The 16766-nt window shown below is 40.9% G+C and overlaps 1 protein-coding gene across 7 annotated transcripts in view; it reads right to left on the reverse strand.

The window, feature by feature from the left end:
- ZMYM4 (zinc finger MYM-type containing 4) overlaps positions 1-16052 on the reverse strand; it is a 160102-nt gene extending 144050 nt beyond the window's left edge. For 4 of the 7 annotated variants that reach the window (XM_033227155.1, XM_033227159.1, XM_033227160.1 and 1 more), the window contains exon 1: positions 15641-16016. In XM_033227155.1, the coding sequence (XP_033083046.1) occupies positions 15641-15679 (39 nt within the window). In that variant the 5' untranslated portion in view covers positions 15680-16016. Of the gene's footprint in view, positions 1-15631 lie in introns of all 7 variants that reach the window. The other 3 variants (XM_033227154.1, XM_033227157.1, XM_033227161.1) reach the window with 3 other exon arrangements.
- Positions 16053-16766: the final 714 nt, after the last annotated feature.

The following is a 16766-nucleotide window of genomic DNA, read 5'->3' on the forward strand; positions in this document are numbered from 1 at the left end:
GGATATCCATACACAAAATATTGAAACTGGACACTTACTTTGTACCATAAACAAAAATTAACTCAAGATGGATTAAAGACCTAAATTAAAGACCTAAACACTAAAACTCTTAGAAGAAAACATAGGGAAAAATCTATATGAACTCAGATTTGGCAACAGCATCTTAAATATGATACCAAAAGCATAAGCTACAAAAGAAAAACACAAATTGGACTTCATTAAAATTTAAAACTTTTGTGCATCAAGGCTACTATCACGAGGGTGAAAAGACAATCTACAGAATGAGGAAAAAAACTTTGTGAATTATTTATGTGGTAAGAGTTTAATATTTAGAATATAAAAACAACTCCTAAAACTCAACAACAAAAAGATAAGCAACCCAATTAAAAAAATGCACAAAGAACTTAAATAACATTTCTCCAGAGAACATATACGAAAGGCCAAAAAACACATGAAAAAATGTTCAGCATCATTAGTCACTGGAAAAACTCAAATCCAAGCCACAATAAGATACCACTTCAAGGCCGGGCGCAGTGGCTCACGCCTGTAATCCCAGCACTTTGGGAGGCCGAGGCAGATGGATCACGAGGTCAGGAGATCAAGACCATCCTCATTAATATGGTGAAACCCCATCTCTACTAAAAATACAAAAAAAATTGGCCAGGTGTGGTGGCGGGCGCCTGTACTCCTAGCCACTTGGGAGGCTGAGGTAGGAGAACGGCGTGAACCCAGGAGGCAGAGCTTGCAGTGAGCCGAGATCGCGCCATTGCACTCCAGCCTGGGCGACTGAGCAAGACTTTGTCTCAAAAAAGAAAAAAAAAAAGATACCACTTCACACACACTAGGATAGTTATTAACTAAAAATAAAATACTCTGAAAGGCCTAGGCAGGTGGATCGCTTGAGGTCAGGAGTTCAAGACCAGTCTGGCCAACACAGTGAAACTCCATCTCTAGTAAAACTACAAAAAAATTAGCCAGGCATGATGGCACACACCTGTAATCCCAGCTACTTGGGAGGCTGAGGCAGAATCACCTGAACCCAGAAGGTGAAGGGTGGAGGTTAGTGAGCTGAGATGGCACCACTGCACTCCAAAGCCTGGGTGACACAGTAAGACTCCATCTCAAAAAAAACCCAAACAAACAAACAAACAAAAAAACAGAAAATAACAAGTATTGGCGAGGATATAGAAAAGCTGGAATCCTCATGCATTGCTGGTGCGAATGGAAAATGGTACAGCCCCTGTGCAAAAGGTTCCTCAAAAAGATAAACACAGGCTGGGCGTGGTGGCTCACACCTATAATCCCAGCACTTTGATGCCAAGGCAGGTGCATCGCTTGAGCTCAGGAGTGCAAGACCAGCTTTGGTAACACGGCCAAACCCTGTCTCTATAAGAAAAATAAAAATTAGCTGGGCATAGTGTTGCACATCTGTAGTCCCAGCTATTTGCGGAGGTGAGGTGGGAGGACAGCTTAAATCAGGAAGGTAGAGGCTGCAGTGAGCCATGATCACACGACTGCACTACAGCCTGGGCAACAAAGTGAGACCCTGTCTCAAAAAATGAATAAATAAATAAATAAGGATAAACAGAATTCCCATATAACCCAGCAAATCCACTTCTAGGTATATACCTGTACTAGTCTGTATAGTCTTGCTGTAACAGAATACCTGAGGTTGAGTAACTTACAAAGAAAAGAGGTTTATGTAGTTCACAATTCTGGTGGCTGGGAAGTCAAAAAGCATGGCACTGGTGTCTGCTTAGTTTTTGGTGAGGGCCATGTGCTACACCACAGCATGGAAAAGCAGAAAGGCAAGAGGGCAAAGAGGCACACAAAAGGTGGAACTTTGCTTATAACAACTCATTAGGGCAGTGTCCCCATGATCCAAACACCTCCCGCTAGGCCCCACCTCCTAATACTGCCATATTGGAAATCAAATTTTAACATGAATTTTAAAAGAAACACATTAAAACCATCGCAATACAAGAAGGAATTGAAAGCAAGGATCCAAATACACACTTATACACCAATGTTTATAGCAACATTATTCATAATAGCCAAAAGGTGTCTATTGATGGATGAATGGATAAACAAAATGTATATGCACACAATGGAATATTTTGCAGTCATAAAAAGGAATGAGAAGTTCTGATACATACTGTAACTGGATGAACCTTGAAAATATGCTAAGTGAAATAAGTCAGACACCAAAGGACAAATATTTTATGAGTCCACTTACATGAAATATCTAGAATAGGCAACTTCACAGACACAGAAAGTAATTTAAAGTTTACCAGAGGCTGGGATGAGGGACCACGCAGAGTTACTGTATAACGTGTAGAGAATGGTGATGATTGTACAAAATTGTTTACGTACTTAATGTCACTGAATTATACACTTAAAGTTGTTAAAATGGTAGAGGTTATATTATATATTTATTATATGATTTGCTTTTTGACAAGTTATAAATTGCACAAAATTAAGGGGGCACACAGTGGTGTTTCATACATAGGTACGTATACAGTGTGGAATGACTGAATCAAGCAAATTAGCATATTCATCAACTTAAATACTTATTTACACCACCTAACTACAACTTTCTACTCTTGGACCAATATCTTCCTGTCCCTCCCTTCCATTCCCCATGCTCTGGTAACTATAATTCTACTCTCTGCTTCTATGAATTCTATTGTTTTAGATTCCACATTAAATGACAAGATGCAGTTTTTGTGTTCCTGTGCCTGGCTTACTGTACTTTGTTATGTACATTTTAACACTTTTTTTTAGATTTTTTTTTTTTTTTTTTGAGATGGAGTCTTGCTCTGTCACCCAGGCTGGAGTGCAGTGGCACTATCTCAGCTCACTGCAACCTCCGTCTCCTGGGTTCAAGCGATTCTCCTGCCTCAGCCTCCTGAGTAGCTGGGATTACAGGCGTGTGCCACCACACCCAGCTAATTTTTTGTATTTTTAGTAGAGACAGGGTTTCACCGTGTTAGCCAGGATGGTCTTGATCTCCTGACCTCGTGATCCGCCCGCAATGGCCTCTCAAAGTGCTAGGATTGCATGCGTGAGCCACCGCACCCGACGGGTAATTTTTGAAATATAAAAAAAGCAATTTTTAAAAAGGATCAAACTGCCAACCTTGAAGACCATGTTGTGGGTTAAATTGTGGTTCCCAAGAGATATGTCCACCCAGATCATCAGAATATGACTTTATTTGGAATAAAGTTCTTTGCTGGTGTAGTTAATGTAAGGGTCTTGAAATGAGATCACCCTGAATTACAGTGGGCCCTAAATCCAATGAAGAGTGTCCTTAGAAGAGACAGAAATGAAGATAAGACAGACAAAGAGAGAAGGCCATGTAAAGACAGAGGCAAAGACTGGAGTAATCTACCACAAATCAAGGAACACATGAAACCACCAGAGGCTCAAAGAGATGAGGAAGGATTCTTCCCTAAAGCCTTCAGAGAAAGCATGGCCTTGCCAACATCCTGATTTCAAACTTTTAGCCTCCAGAACTGTGAGATGATAAACGTCTGTAATTTTAAAACACCAAGTTTGTGGTAATTTCTTACGGCAAACCTAGGAAACTAATTCAGATTTTAGCACATGGAAATGAAGTGCTGCTTTAATAGCTAAAAATGTGAAGGTGGGCCAGGCATGATGGCTTATGCCTGTAGTCCCAACATTTCGGGAGGCTGAGGTGTGAGAATTGCTTGAGCCCATGAGTTCAAGATCAGCCTGTGCAACATGGTAAAACACCATCTCTATTAAAAAAATTTGTAAACAAAGAAAGAAAAGAGAGAGAGAAGGAGAAAGAAAGAAAGAGAGAGAGAGGAAAGGAGGAAGGAAGGAAGGGAGGAAAAGAAAGAAAGGGAGGGAAGGGGACGGAGGGGGAGGGAGGGAAAGGGAGGAAAGGAAGGAAGGAGAAGAAGGAAAGAAGGAAGGAAGGAAAGGAGGGAGAGAGTGAGAGAGAGGAAAGAAAGAAAGAAAGAAAGAAAGAAAGAAAGAAAGAAAGAAAGAAAGAAGGAAAGAAGGAAAGAAGGAAGAAGGAAAGAAGGAAAGAAGGAAAGGAGAAAGGAAAGAAAGGAAAGGAAGGAAGGAAGGAAGGAAGGAAGGAAAGAAAGAAAGAAAGAAAGAAGAAAGAGAAAGAAAGAAAGAGTAAATAAATGTAAAAGTGGCTTTGAAATTGGGTAATGGGTTGAAAGAGTTTTGAGATGCATGATTTTTAAAAAGTATAGACTGCCTTAAAGACATGGTAGTAGAAACACTGATGTCAAAGGCAATTCTGGTTAGGGTTTAGAAGGATGTGATGAGCAACTAAGAGAAAGTTGCTGTAGTCTTAGAGAATACATACACAGAATCATGAACACTTTGGTTCTTATCAATATTTTGGTTAAGGATGCTTCTGTTGCTGTCTCAGAAGTAAATAAAGAATATGTGACTGGCAACTGGAAGAAAGGTGATCTATATTATAAAGTGGCTGAATTATGTTCTATTGTTGGATAGAAAGGAGAATCTGGAAGCCACGAACCTGAATATTTAGCCTAGGAGATTTCCAAGCAAAGTGTTGAAGGTACAGCTTGGTTCCTCCTTGGTATTTATAGTAAAATACAAGAGGAAAGAGATAAATTGAAGAAGGAACTTTAAGCAAAAGGAAACAATGATTAATTGGGAGGTTCTCAGATTATTCAGAATACAAAGGAGGTAGAAATTAGGAAATTCACTGTTTAGAAAAGTGTGTTCTAGAGAGCAGGCCACATGGCTGGACAACCATATGCTGAAGATATTAGCAGTGTGACTCATGAATCCAATCAATCATCTCAGTAGAAATGAGGAATGGAGATGGAGTTATCAGTAAGGAGCTGTGACGAATCCTCTTGTCTAATGATATGGATCCCCTTGATATGTAAGGAGACTGACAAGGTTTTAAAAAATATCATACCAACAAAAATGCTATAAGCCTGTACTGAAAGGAACAGAGATGGGACAAAATTTTTTAAAGTGTCTAACTTCTGGGATTTTATAGGCAAGAAATGGGCTAATACAGCTACTCAACTGCAAACATGTGCACCCCTTCAGGGAAAAGTAAACTTGACTGAAGGCAAGCAGCATAGTGGGGGGTGGGGGTGGAGAAGAAACAGGCCCACACCAGCTGCAGAGTCTCCATGGGCCCAGAGTGCAGAGGATCAAGCCACAGATTATTATTCTCAGGCCCTGAAACCTAGAGAAATTTGTCCTGATGAGTTTTGAACTTGCTTGAAACCAGAGATCCTTTATTCTTTCCATTTCCTTCCTTTTGAATGGGAATGTCTATCTTACAACGGTCTCATCCTCTCATCACTGTATTTTGGAAGCAGATACCTTGTTTTCTAGTTTCACAGGTGACAGATGGAGAATTTTGTCCCAAATGAATCATGCCAAGTCCATACTCTTACCTAATTTAGATGATTTAGACAACGAGATTTGAAACTTTTTGAGGTTATAATATTTGGAGATTTTGGACTTAAGAGTTCATGCTGTAGCCAGGCGTGGTGGCTCACGCCTGTAATCCCAGCACTTTGGGAGGCTGAGGCAGGCGGATCATGAGGTCAGGAGATGGAGACCATCCTAGCTAACATGATGAAACCCCGTCTCTACTAAAAATACAAAAAATTAGCCAGGCATGGGGGCATGTGCCTGTAGTCCCAGCTACCTGGGAGACTGAGGCAGGAAAATGGCTTAAATCCACGATGCGGAGGTTGCAGTGAGCCGAGATTCCACCACTGCACTCCAGCCTGGGCAAGAGAGCGAAATTCTGTCTAAAAAAAAAAAACAGAGTTCATGCTGTAATAGGTCAAGACTTTTGAGGATGTTGGGATGAGGTGAATTTCTTTTACATATGGGATGTAAATGAAGTTTTAGGGGTCAAAAAAAACTGTAGTGGATTAAACTGTGACTCTCAAAAGTTATGTCCACCGAGAACCACAGTATGTGAGCAGAATAGATCTTTGGAGAGGTAATTATGGTAAGGATCTTGAGATGAGAACACCCAGGAATAAGATAGACCCTAAGAGACAGAAAAAAAGACACAGAAAGAAGACCATGGAAAGATGAAGGCAAAGACAGGAGTTTTGCCGCCACAAGTCAAGGAATACCAACCAAGCCACAAGAAAATGGAAGAGATTCCATCCTGGCTAACACGGTGGAACCCTGTCTCTACTAAAATTACAAAAAATTAGCCGGGCGTGGTGGCGGGCGCCTGTAGTCCCAGCTACTCAGCAGGCTGAGGCAGGAGAATGGTGTGAACCGGGGAGGTGGAGCTTGCAGTGAGCCGAGATCACGCCACTGCACTCCAGCCTGGAGGACAGAGCGAGACTCCGTCTCAAAAAAAAAGAAAATGGAAGAGATGAGCAAAGATTCTTCCCTAGAGCCTTGATTTTGGACTTCTAGCCTCTAAAACTGTGAGATAATTTCTGATGTTTTAAGCTACCAAGTATGTACTAATTTTTTTGGCAGTCTTAGGAAACTAATAAAGAGACCACCAATCATCAAAGATACAATAAATTGAACACCAAAATGACTATGATAAATCAGAATGTATCACATATATTAAAACTCATGAGTTCATAATGATATTCCCTCCCAAACCTCACCTTTGGGAGTTGTGAGGGTGGGCATCAATTCATTTTTCTGAAAATTATTGATAAAGGGGAAAAAAATAAGCATTTATCCTGCTTTTTCTTTACAAACCATATTACAAGGTAACCAAATAATTGATGAGGAAATTCTTTATGAAAGAATTCCAGTTAATAAATACAAAAGAAATGACCAAAAAAAAAAAAAAAATCACTCTTCTAATGAAACAATGGATATAGGCAACAATTATCATTGGCTGATAAATCCATTAAGTGAAAAGTTAAAAATAAATTAAGTTCAGATCCCACTGACAGAACCTAAACCAAATGATTCATTTAGTATCACTAAAAGTAGAACCACCACTTATGTTACCTCCTAGAATGATCCAACAAGAATTCACAGCCCCATCTAATGGGGTGACTATACATTCTAATTTGTCTAGAACAATTCCAGTTTAAACTATTCCTTCTGTATAATCATTAGTAGCACCCCCTTTCATTCTCAAAATTGTCTGATTGCAAATAAATTACATAATCACTCTTTATAAGCATTTCTTGCCAAAGAAACTGAACCTAAACTCATGAAGCTCTACCAACTAGGGCTCTCAATCTTGGCTACAGATGGAAATCACTTGGTAAATTTTTTTAAATATTGAGATGACATTTTACCTCATGGGCTCTCATTAATTTATCCGGCCCAGGGATCAGGATAACTAAAAGCTCTCCAGATAATTCTAAAGCTTCAGCCAAAGTTCAGAACCACTGCTCTGTATTTAACTACTAATTTGTGGGAAATACGAGGAGTAAAGGAACATGTTAAATACCACAACAAGGATTCAATCAGCTAAATCCAAAATGTGGAAAATTCTCCTGGAACAATAAACTAGTTTTTTCAACAAGTAAATAGCATGGGAAAGGAGCACAGCGGGTATGAGTTAAGAAAGGGGATTACTGGCTGGGTGTACTGGCTCATGCCTGTAATCCAAGCACTTTGGGAGGTGGAGGTGGGTGGATCACTTGAAGTCAGGAGTTCGAGACCAGACTGGCCAACATGGTGAAACCCTCTCCCTACTAAAAATACAAAATAAGCCAAGTCTGGTGGTGCATCCCTATAATCCCAGCTACTTGGGAGGCTGAAGCAAGAAAATCGCTTGAACCCAGGAGATGGAGGTTGCAGTGAGCCGAGATCGCGCCACTGGACTCCAGCCTGGGCAATAAAAGCAAAACTCTATTTCAAAAAGAAAAAAAAAAGGGCGGGGGGATGATTAAGGTTAAGAAAAACTTAAGAAACATATAAACCAAATGAAACCTGTAACTCTTAGTTGGATGATTTAAACATATCAAGTGTAAAAAGACACTTAAAGAATAAGAGAAGTCTGAACACAGACTAGATTAAGGAACTCTTTTGTTACGTATAACAGTATTGTGGTTGTGCTTGTTAAAAATTCTTACCTGTTAGAAATACACATGAAGTATTTATAGATTAAATGATGTGATGTGTGTTATTTCTTTGAAATTATTTCAACTAAGGAAAAGGAAGGAGGAAGGAAAGGAAAGGAGGGAAGAAAGAAGGGAGGGAGGGAGGGACAGAAATGAGTAGTTAGATGAGACGGGAATGGTAAATTAATTTTTTGCTTATAAATGTGTAATATGCATGTCAGTATTAAAATACTTACATTTGTAAGACATATTGGGAAGCATAAAGAAAGAAAAACACATACGATTCTTGACCTCAAAGAACTGATAGTACTGGGTTCTATATGCTGGATAGACCAAAACAAAACAAAAAAAAGGACTATCTTTGGTCAAAGGCAGCTAGTTAAAACTTCTAGGAAGCCAGAAAGATGACATGAATGAAATTAAAATAACAGTATAAATATTTCCTAAGAAAGTGGGTATAGGTATGACAAGGTTGGATAAGAACTATTGCTACCCCAAAATTGCTAAATTCCAGAGATAATACCATAAACAGACTTTGAAAAACCCATGCTCTTACTAATGGCTAAGCCACATAAAAGTGTCTTTTTTTTTAAGTCAAATGATCAAGTATCAGCAATTTTGTTGGGTTGAATACAGTACATTTATACAATACCTGCCCTTCTACTTTGCTAAAGTAACTACATACAGTTAGCTCATAGTAAAATAATCAGAATTTTTAAGGGAAATATCACTTTTCTTTAAATAGTGGCTGTTCTCCTAATACAGAATTCAAAAACACCTCTTAAGTATCCATAGAAACTGCAATTTTATATTTATCTACTTACACATTCTTTAGTAACAAAACCTTTCTGGCAAGGCACAGTGGCTCATGCCCGTAATCCCAGCACTTTGGGAGGCTGAGGTGGGCGGATCATGAGGTCAGGAGTTCAAGACCAGCCTGAACAACATGGTGAAACCCTGTCTCTACTGAAAATACAAAAATTAGCCAGGCGTGGTGGCGCACGTCTGTAATCCTAGCTACTCGGGAGACTGAGGCAGGAGAATTGCTTGAACCCAGGAGATGGAGGTTGCAGTGAGCTGAGATCACACCACTGCATTCCAGTCTGGGCGACAGAGCAAGACTCTGTCTCAAAAAAAAAAAAAAAAAGAAAAAAGAAAATCTTTCCATTGTCAAAAAAAGTACAAATATAATTTTTAAAGTCAATCACAGCTTCAAAATATTTAGTGTATATTTTCTAAAAAATAAATATGAGCTGTGAATACATATTTTAAGATGATCTCAAACAAAAATGTATTTCTTTGGGAACAAGCTAACTTAATGATTCCTGAGAAGTAATTTACATCAACTTTGTTTGAGTGTAATTCAAATTATTCTAACATCCATACATTACAGATAAAGAATTATGTGCTTTATTTTACAAATGAGAATATAAACACTAACCATAACATTTCTGGATAAACAAAAGTGCTAACCTATATGATCAAATAAGACCAGTTCAAATAATAATTGATCCTGATTTAGCCATGATATCTCCAGCAAATCTCTCTGTGCTTTAGTTTCCTAACTTATAAAATGGGACAATAATTGTGGTGGAAAAATATATCACATGTAAAATACTTAGAAAAATGACTAGCACTTAAAGGTTTATAAATACCAAGTATTATCATTATTCACAGATGTCTCTGCTTATTACAAGATGGGAAGAAGCAGTATGTGAAAACAACTCAGAATCATTCTCAGTATTAGAATGGCCTCTCCTTTAAAAAAAAAAAAAAAAAAAAAAAACACAGTGTCTCCCTTGCTCTGTCACCCAGGCTGGAGTGCAGTGGCACAATCATAGTTCAGTGCAACCTGGAACTCCTAGGCTCAAGCAATCCTCCCACCTCAGCCTCGTGAGTAGCTGAGACTGCAAGCACATGCTACTAAACCTGGGGTAATTGTTTTAATTTATTGTAGAGATGGGGTCTTGCTATGTTGCCCAAGATGGTCTCAAACTCCTGGCCTCATGCCACCCTCCTGCCCTGGCCTCCCAAAGTGCTAGGATTACAAGCATGAACTACTGTACCCAGCCACAAGTAGTATTATTTACAGATGCCTCTGTGTGTTACAAGATGGGAAGCAGTGTGAAAACAACACAGAATCACTGTATTTGAATGGCCTCTTCAAATGGTCTCTAAACAGAGTCAATACTTTCTCAAAGCAAATTATTTACATTGCATACATATAAACCGCAAATATTTTAATGATATGTACCGCCATGTTTTTAAGTAATACATTTAGCAAAAAGACAGAAAAGAGAAAAAGTTCATTAAGGAATTAAGGAATTAAGAGGGATCAATCTTTTGCAATTATTTTATTATAAAATATTAAAATAACAGAAATTCAAAACAAAACTTCTCCATATCCCATCACATCATGAAGTCAATGCTTTCATTTGTTCGTATTTTCTACTGTCTATATGCATGTTCAATTTTCACACATGTATATTATGTTAATAGATAACATTTTATAGTCTACATTTTCACTTAGCATTATACCATGAACACTTTTTCCACTTTGTGAAATTTTCACCCTTAAACTCTCTTTCCTTTCTCCTCCCTACCCACTGAAGGTAATCAATGGTAATATCCTGACCTGGGTCCTCCACAATTTTCTCTCAGTTCATACATACACAAACATATACAGACACAAATGTGGGGAGGCAAGAAAGGTCTTTTTTTGTTTTTCAGAAAAAATGGAAGCATACTACTTATACATATGCTTTCTCTCTTTTTAAACCATACCAGATATATACATCTCAAATTTAATATACAGAGAATTTAAAGTATGAAAATGAATACAACTTACTAGAACGGGTAATATTCACATTTATAAAAGTTATTTTGTAAGTAAACTTTGAAAAGACAAGGATTTTACAACAAAATATGGCTGCCAGATTTAGTTAGATCTCATATTTCATAACATACTTGTTATTATAATAGCCATGCATAAATAATTCAATCATTTATAATAAACCTACCTGAGTCTTTTTTTTTTTTTTTTTGAGATGGAGTCTCGCTCTGCCGCCCAGGCTGGAGTGCAGTGGCCAGATCTCAGCTCACTGCAAGCTCCGCCTCCCGGGTTTACGCCATTCTCCTGCCTCAGCCTCCGGAGTAGCTGGGACTACAGGCGCCCTCCACCACGCTCAGCTAGTTTTTTGTATTTTTTTATTAGAGACGGGGTTTCACCGTGTTAGCCAGGATGGTCTTGATCTCCTGACCTCGTGATCCGCCCGTCTCGGCCTCCCAAAGTGCTGGGATTACAGGCTTGAGCCACCGCGCCCGGCCTAAACCTACCTGAGTCTTAAAAGCTATTTGAGAAAACAAAAATTTTATCATCCAAAAAAATTAAATAATACACCAACTTTAGAGTGTGTGTGTGTGTGTATGTATTTGTGTGGGGGTGATGCTTGTTTTAACGCCTTCATGTATAGGCACTAGGATATGAATTTAATTCTCTCTATACCAGAGATGGTAGACGAATATAGTGCTGATCCACCCACACACTCAGCTCCCCCGTGTTCACAAATTGAGAGACTAGCATTCTAGCATATTCTGAATACAATTGTTCCAACTGCCCACAAATATAAAAACAAGACATCAGGCAGGCCTACCTAGAATTTAAGGTTGTTAACCCAATAGTCTTAAAATGCAGTCACCAGTCGGGCGTGGTGGCTCACGCCTGTAATCCCAGCACTTTGGGAAGCCGAGGCAGGCAGATCACGAGGTCAGGAAATCGAGACCATCCTGGCTAACACGGTGAAACCCCGTCTCTACTAAAAATACAAAAACAAAAAATTAGCTGGGCGTCAATGGCAGGCGCCTGTAGTCCCAGCTACACTGGAGGCTGAGGCGGGAGAATGGCGTGAACCCGGGAGGCAAAGCTTGCAGTGAGCTGAGATAGCGCCACTGCACTCCAGCCTGGGTGACAGAGCGAGACTCTGTCTCAAAAACAACAATAACAACAAAATGCAGTCACCTGCCCATCTAACCATAATCCAGAACAATCAGAAGATCCCTAAATCTAGATCCATGGGAGAGAACTTTGGGGAGTAAAGGACGGTATGAAAGATTTACAGAGCCCCTCAAAATTACAAAGCAGAGAACTTGGTACTCAACCCACAGAGTCTCTGCTGTAACAGGTAACCTTTTCTTACAAAAATAAATCAGCAAGTCTTCTGAGTTCCTATTGTGTAGCGTCACAAGACGTTGAGAAGCAAAAAGCAATGAAATAGATACTATGTTAAAGGAGTTTACAATTTATCAGGAGAGCCAGCATATATTATCCTAAATGACCCTAAGTAACAGAGCACAATGCCTAGCATACAGCTTATGAAATAGCACAGGTGCTTAGCAACTTTTCTGTGACATGATTACAAAGGTCAAAAGCAGTAAGCATTATTAAGTACAATACCATGTCATCAATACAATTTCAGATTGAATAGCCTAAAGTTACTATCTAACTCTATGTGGATAGTTTGTTTCAACTCCCTCAAGTCAGTCAATTTCCAAAGACATGGTAGTGCATAGTCCCCATTAATCAGCTTGGAGTATACATACGGAATCCATGTGTAATTTGGCACACACCAAAAAAAAGTGGAAAAAAGTACTTGCATTATTTAAGACAATCATACTGAACATTCTAATGAAATATCAAAAACAAAATGAATTACGGATCAAAAAATATTATTTATGTATTATTTTTACTTTTTCTAGAGAGGTGGTTTCCCTCTGTCACCCAGGCTGGAGTGCAGTGGCAATATCATAGCTCACTGCAACTTCCAACTCCTGGGCTCAAGCAATGCTCCCACCTCAACCTCTGGAATTAATTTGGAACCTTTGGAATTAATTAACCCCATTAATTCCAAAAATTAATGAATGTAACATTCCTTCGTGATGAAACTGGCAAAATAATGGTGGAAACCTATACAAGTGCTGCGTATGTTATAGGTTGTTAAAAATAAAATTAAATTTTGGGCCGGGCCCGGTAGCTCATACCTGTAATCCCAGCACTTTGGGAAGCCTAGGTGGGCTGATTACCCGAGGTCAGGAGTTTGAGACCAGTCTGGCCAACATGGCAAAATCCCATCTCTACTAAAAATACAAAAACTAGCCAGGCATGGTGGTGCGTGCCTGTAATCCCAGTTATGCGGGAGGCTGAAGTAGAATTAATTGAACCCATGAGGTGGAGGTTGCAATAAGCCGAGATTGCGCCACTGCACTCCAGCCTGGGCAACAGAGCAAGACTCCGTCTCAAAAATAATAATAATAATAAAGTTTTTACTGCTACCAGTGTGGAATCTTTTTTTCTTTTCCAGCATTCCTTTAGCAGAAGATTCACAAGACCAGTAACATCTTTTAAGTGCACTACAAGAGATAGAAAATATTTAAAATCCAGCTGAATTTGTTGTCAAAGTGCACAGATGTTTTCTAGAATATCCTAGAACATCCTAGTACCGAAGATGAATGACAACATTCCCAGCAACTGGATGCAGAAATCTCTCTGAATTAACATTACATATCTGAAGTAATTTACCCTATATATTTTCATTGGTGGACTATTTGCCATATGCCTTCATCCAAGCACAGTAAGGATCCAGTTCAAAACTGAACACAACTTGAAATTTTTAAAATTTCAAAACCTATGCATTCCATACCCAACATTTATACTTACAAAATTATTTGGACATACCATTATACAGCTTAACTTGTTCTGTGACTAATTACTGCATTAGGTGAATCCAACATTTTGTAAACTTATCAACGGTAAACATTTATTGTTCAAAACACTACAATAAAATGCATTAAAATAACATGACTGATGAACAAAAACAGGGATAGAGGGGTAAATACATGATAAAACAAGTGGAATGCAATTATTTTGGGGAGGGGGGTTTGAGACAGTGTCTCACTCTGTCACCTAGTCTAGAGTACAGTAGCCCGATCTCGGCTCACTGCTACCACCGCCTCCCGGGTTCAAGCAATTCCCCTGCCTCAGCCTCCCGAATAGCTGGGATTTACAGGCACCTGCCACCACGCCGGGTTTTTTGTATTTTTAGTAGAGATGGGGTTTCACCATGTTGGCCAGGCTGGTCTCGAAATCCTGGCCTCAAGTGATCCTCCCGCCTCAGCCTCCCAAAGTGCTGGGATTACAGGCGTGAGCCGCCACGCCTGTCCGGAATGCATTGTTAACCGTACGATCTAGGCGGTTGGCTGTATGGCTGCTCCCTGTAAGTTTTATAATTCTGCCGGACAGTTCAAAATATTTTCCTAATAAATTGTTGGAAAAAATAATACTTGATACTTCTTTGGTCATTTACAACTGAAGCTTTTAAAAAGAGAAACATAGATTAAACTCCTCTGTGGCATCCCACACAGGCACTACAGTTGGGACAAACCTGGATTCAAATCCTAGCTCAACCTTGCACCTAGTTGTGTGATCTAAGTAAATTACTTAAGCCCTCAACACCTAAATTTCCTCATCTCCAAATAGGTTCTACGTGGAGTTACTATGAAGTTAAATTCTTCACATAAAGCTCTTAGCTCAGTGCCAGGCACATAGTAAGCACAAAAAGCGTCAGCTGTAGTATCATTATGAGATTAATTTTATGCTAAGTTGAAAGAGCATTCTTCATAAAGTAGTAATTTTTTGCCCTTTTGCTAATTGATCGTTTCTGAAACCATTCCCAAAAGGAAGACTCCTAAAAGGAAACTTACTTCTTATGCTAAGCGGGGAGGAAGTAAAAGAAAAGTGAGGGATATTACTCAATCGATAGTACAGTATTGTTCGCCATCGGAAAAAATACACTGAAAATTAAATAAGAAAAGTTTCCAGACAAACTTTAAAAGGTATTCAAACAACTCCTATGTAGAACTACCTTCACCTCTGCAGGTTGATTGAGTACATCCCTGTTATGACAAAACTTGTCATACTCTTCCACGTCCCTAATTGCGAGTAAGAAGCTAGGTTAGAACATGACATTCATAGTAGCCAAAATCCTTCTCCTAAATCAGGACATGCCAACGATCCCACTTCTTCACAGGTAAGACCACCACCCCTACTTTGGTCTACATAACGGCCATGGGGGGAGGGGAAAGGAGGCAGGAAAATGAATTCGCGATGGTGTTACTGAAGAACCCTCCGGTTATTTCTCCTGATACCCCTCCACGACTTATTCCCGCCACCACCACCCCCACCTGACCTCTCCCCAGTTAAACTTCCACACTCTGATGGACTAAAGATACACTTAAGAATCTGACACCTCCCCTCCCCGGGCCCAGACATCCCACCCCAATGCTGGGGAAGGTGGGGGGAGGAAGGCAAACAACAGCCCCCTCCCTTCCCCCCCACCCAGCAGCAAATCTTTGTCCCACCTGCCGAGGGACCGCTCGCCAGCGCGCTCCGGACCCCAGGCTGCCTCAGACCTGCCCGCAACCTTGTTCCAACTGGGCCTCGGCGACCCCTACACGAACCTGAGTATGGCCCATTCCCGACCCCGGGCCGCGCCCCGCCCCCCGCCGCCCGAGTTCTGCCTCACCTCACCTACCCTCTCTCGGGGGCCGGACTCCACCTCTCTCTCCGCCATGTTGGGCCCCGCTCGGAACCGCTGCGGCTCCCCGCGCGGTGGCGGCGGTACCTCTCGGGCCCCCGGCCCCCGCCCACACTGCAGGCACGGCCGCCTCGCGGCAGCTTCCCTGGACCCGGGCCTTGCGCCGAGAGTGGGGAGGGGGCGGATGCCGCGCGCCGGGCCGCAGCTTCTGAGATCCCACGGGTCCGCGAGTGGGCGGGAGGGCCTGCCCGGGGACGCGGTGGGGGGGGCCGGGACTCGGGGGGTTAATGGCCTCCAAGGGGCCCCGTGAGTAGGATTATTTTCTCTCAGAGAAATTCCTCCGCCTGCGGTTTCTTAAAGGGATCACCAAATCAGCCCCTTGCGCGCGCCCCTGATGCGCAGGCGCACCGTAAGTCCCTCCTTCCTTTCCCACCAAGCCCCCGGTCCTGAGCGTGCGCGGTAAGTGGCCTTGGGTAGGCCAAATCCTGCAAGTCTCTTTGCTGCCAGCAGCTGCTCCCACCACTCAACTATGGCTGCTCCCTTAAAGGGACCATGACGCAGTGATGAAGGAAGAATGAAAGAAATTAGTGGAAACACAATCTGGAGAATTGGGTGTAATGTCAGTGAGGGGTCCACATCACCATCTTACACCTGACTGCAGTGGTACCATTGAAAAGGGAAAGTCATGGTGAGCTGAAGTTCTCAGTGGACCTCTGAACATGAAGAATCCGAAACCAATGAGGGAACAAGATAGTCATCTCAAGGAAAACCAACTTTCCTCCCTTTCGACCGCCTATGCTGAAGTACAAGGCATAGAATATCAAGGGCCAACTCCTATAACCTCACCTTAAAATCAAAGCTTTTGGTGATTTTGAAGACTGAACCAACAACTGGAAATAATTTGTTCAACAGTAATTTCTCCTTAGAACATCAAAATGGAGAAGGATAAGGATCTTAGGGAACCATTTACTCCAGTGCTCCCAATGATAAAGTTGCAGCCTGATCATGGGAGGTAATTCGTCCCAATGTAACTAATGGCTGGTGTGGAGCTGGAATCAAGATTTCAGTCTCAGTCCTCCAGGCTGTCTTCAGGCAAGAGATAAATTTCGTTTAATTTGGTATC

The sequence above is a fragment of the Trachypithecus francoisi genome, unplaced genomic scaffold (assembly GCF_009764315.1).
Source record: "Trachypithecus francoisi isolate TF-2019V2 unplaced genomic scaffold, Tfra_2.0 Lachesis_group12, whole genome shotgun sequence".
Taxonomy (NCBI): Eukaryota; Metazoa; Chordata; class Mammalia; order Primates; family Cercopithecidae; genus Trachypithecus; species Trachypithecus francoisi.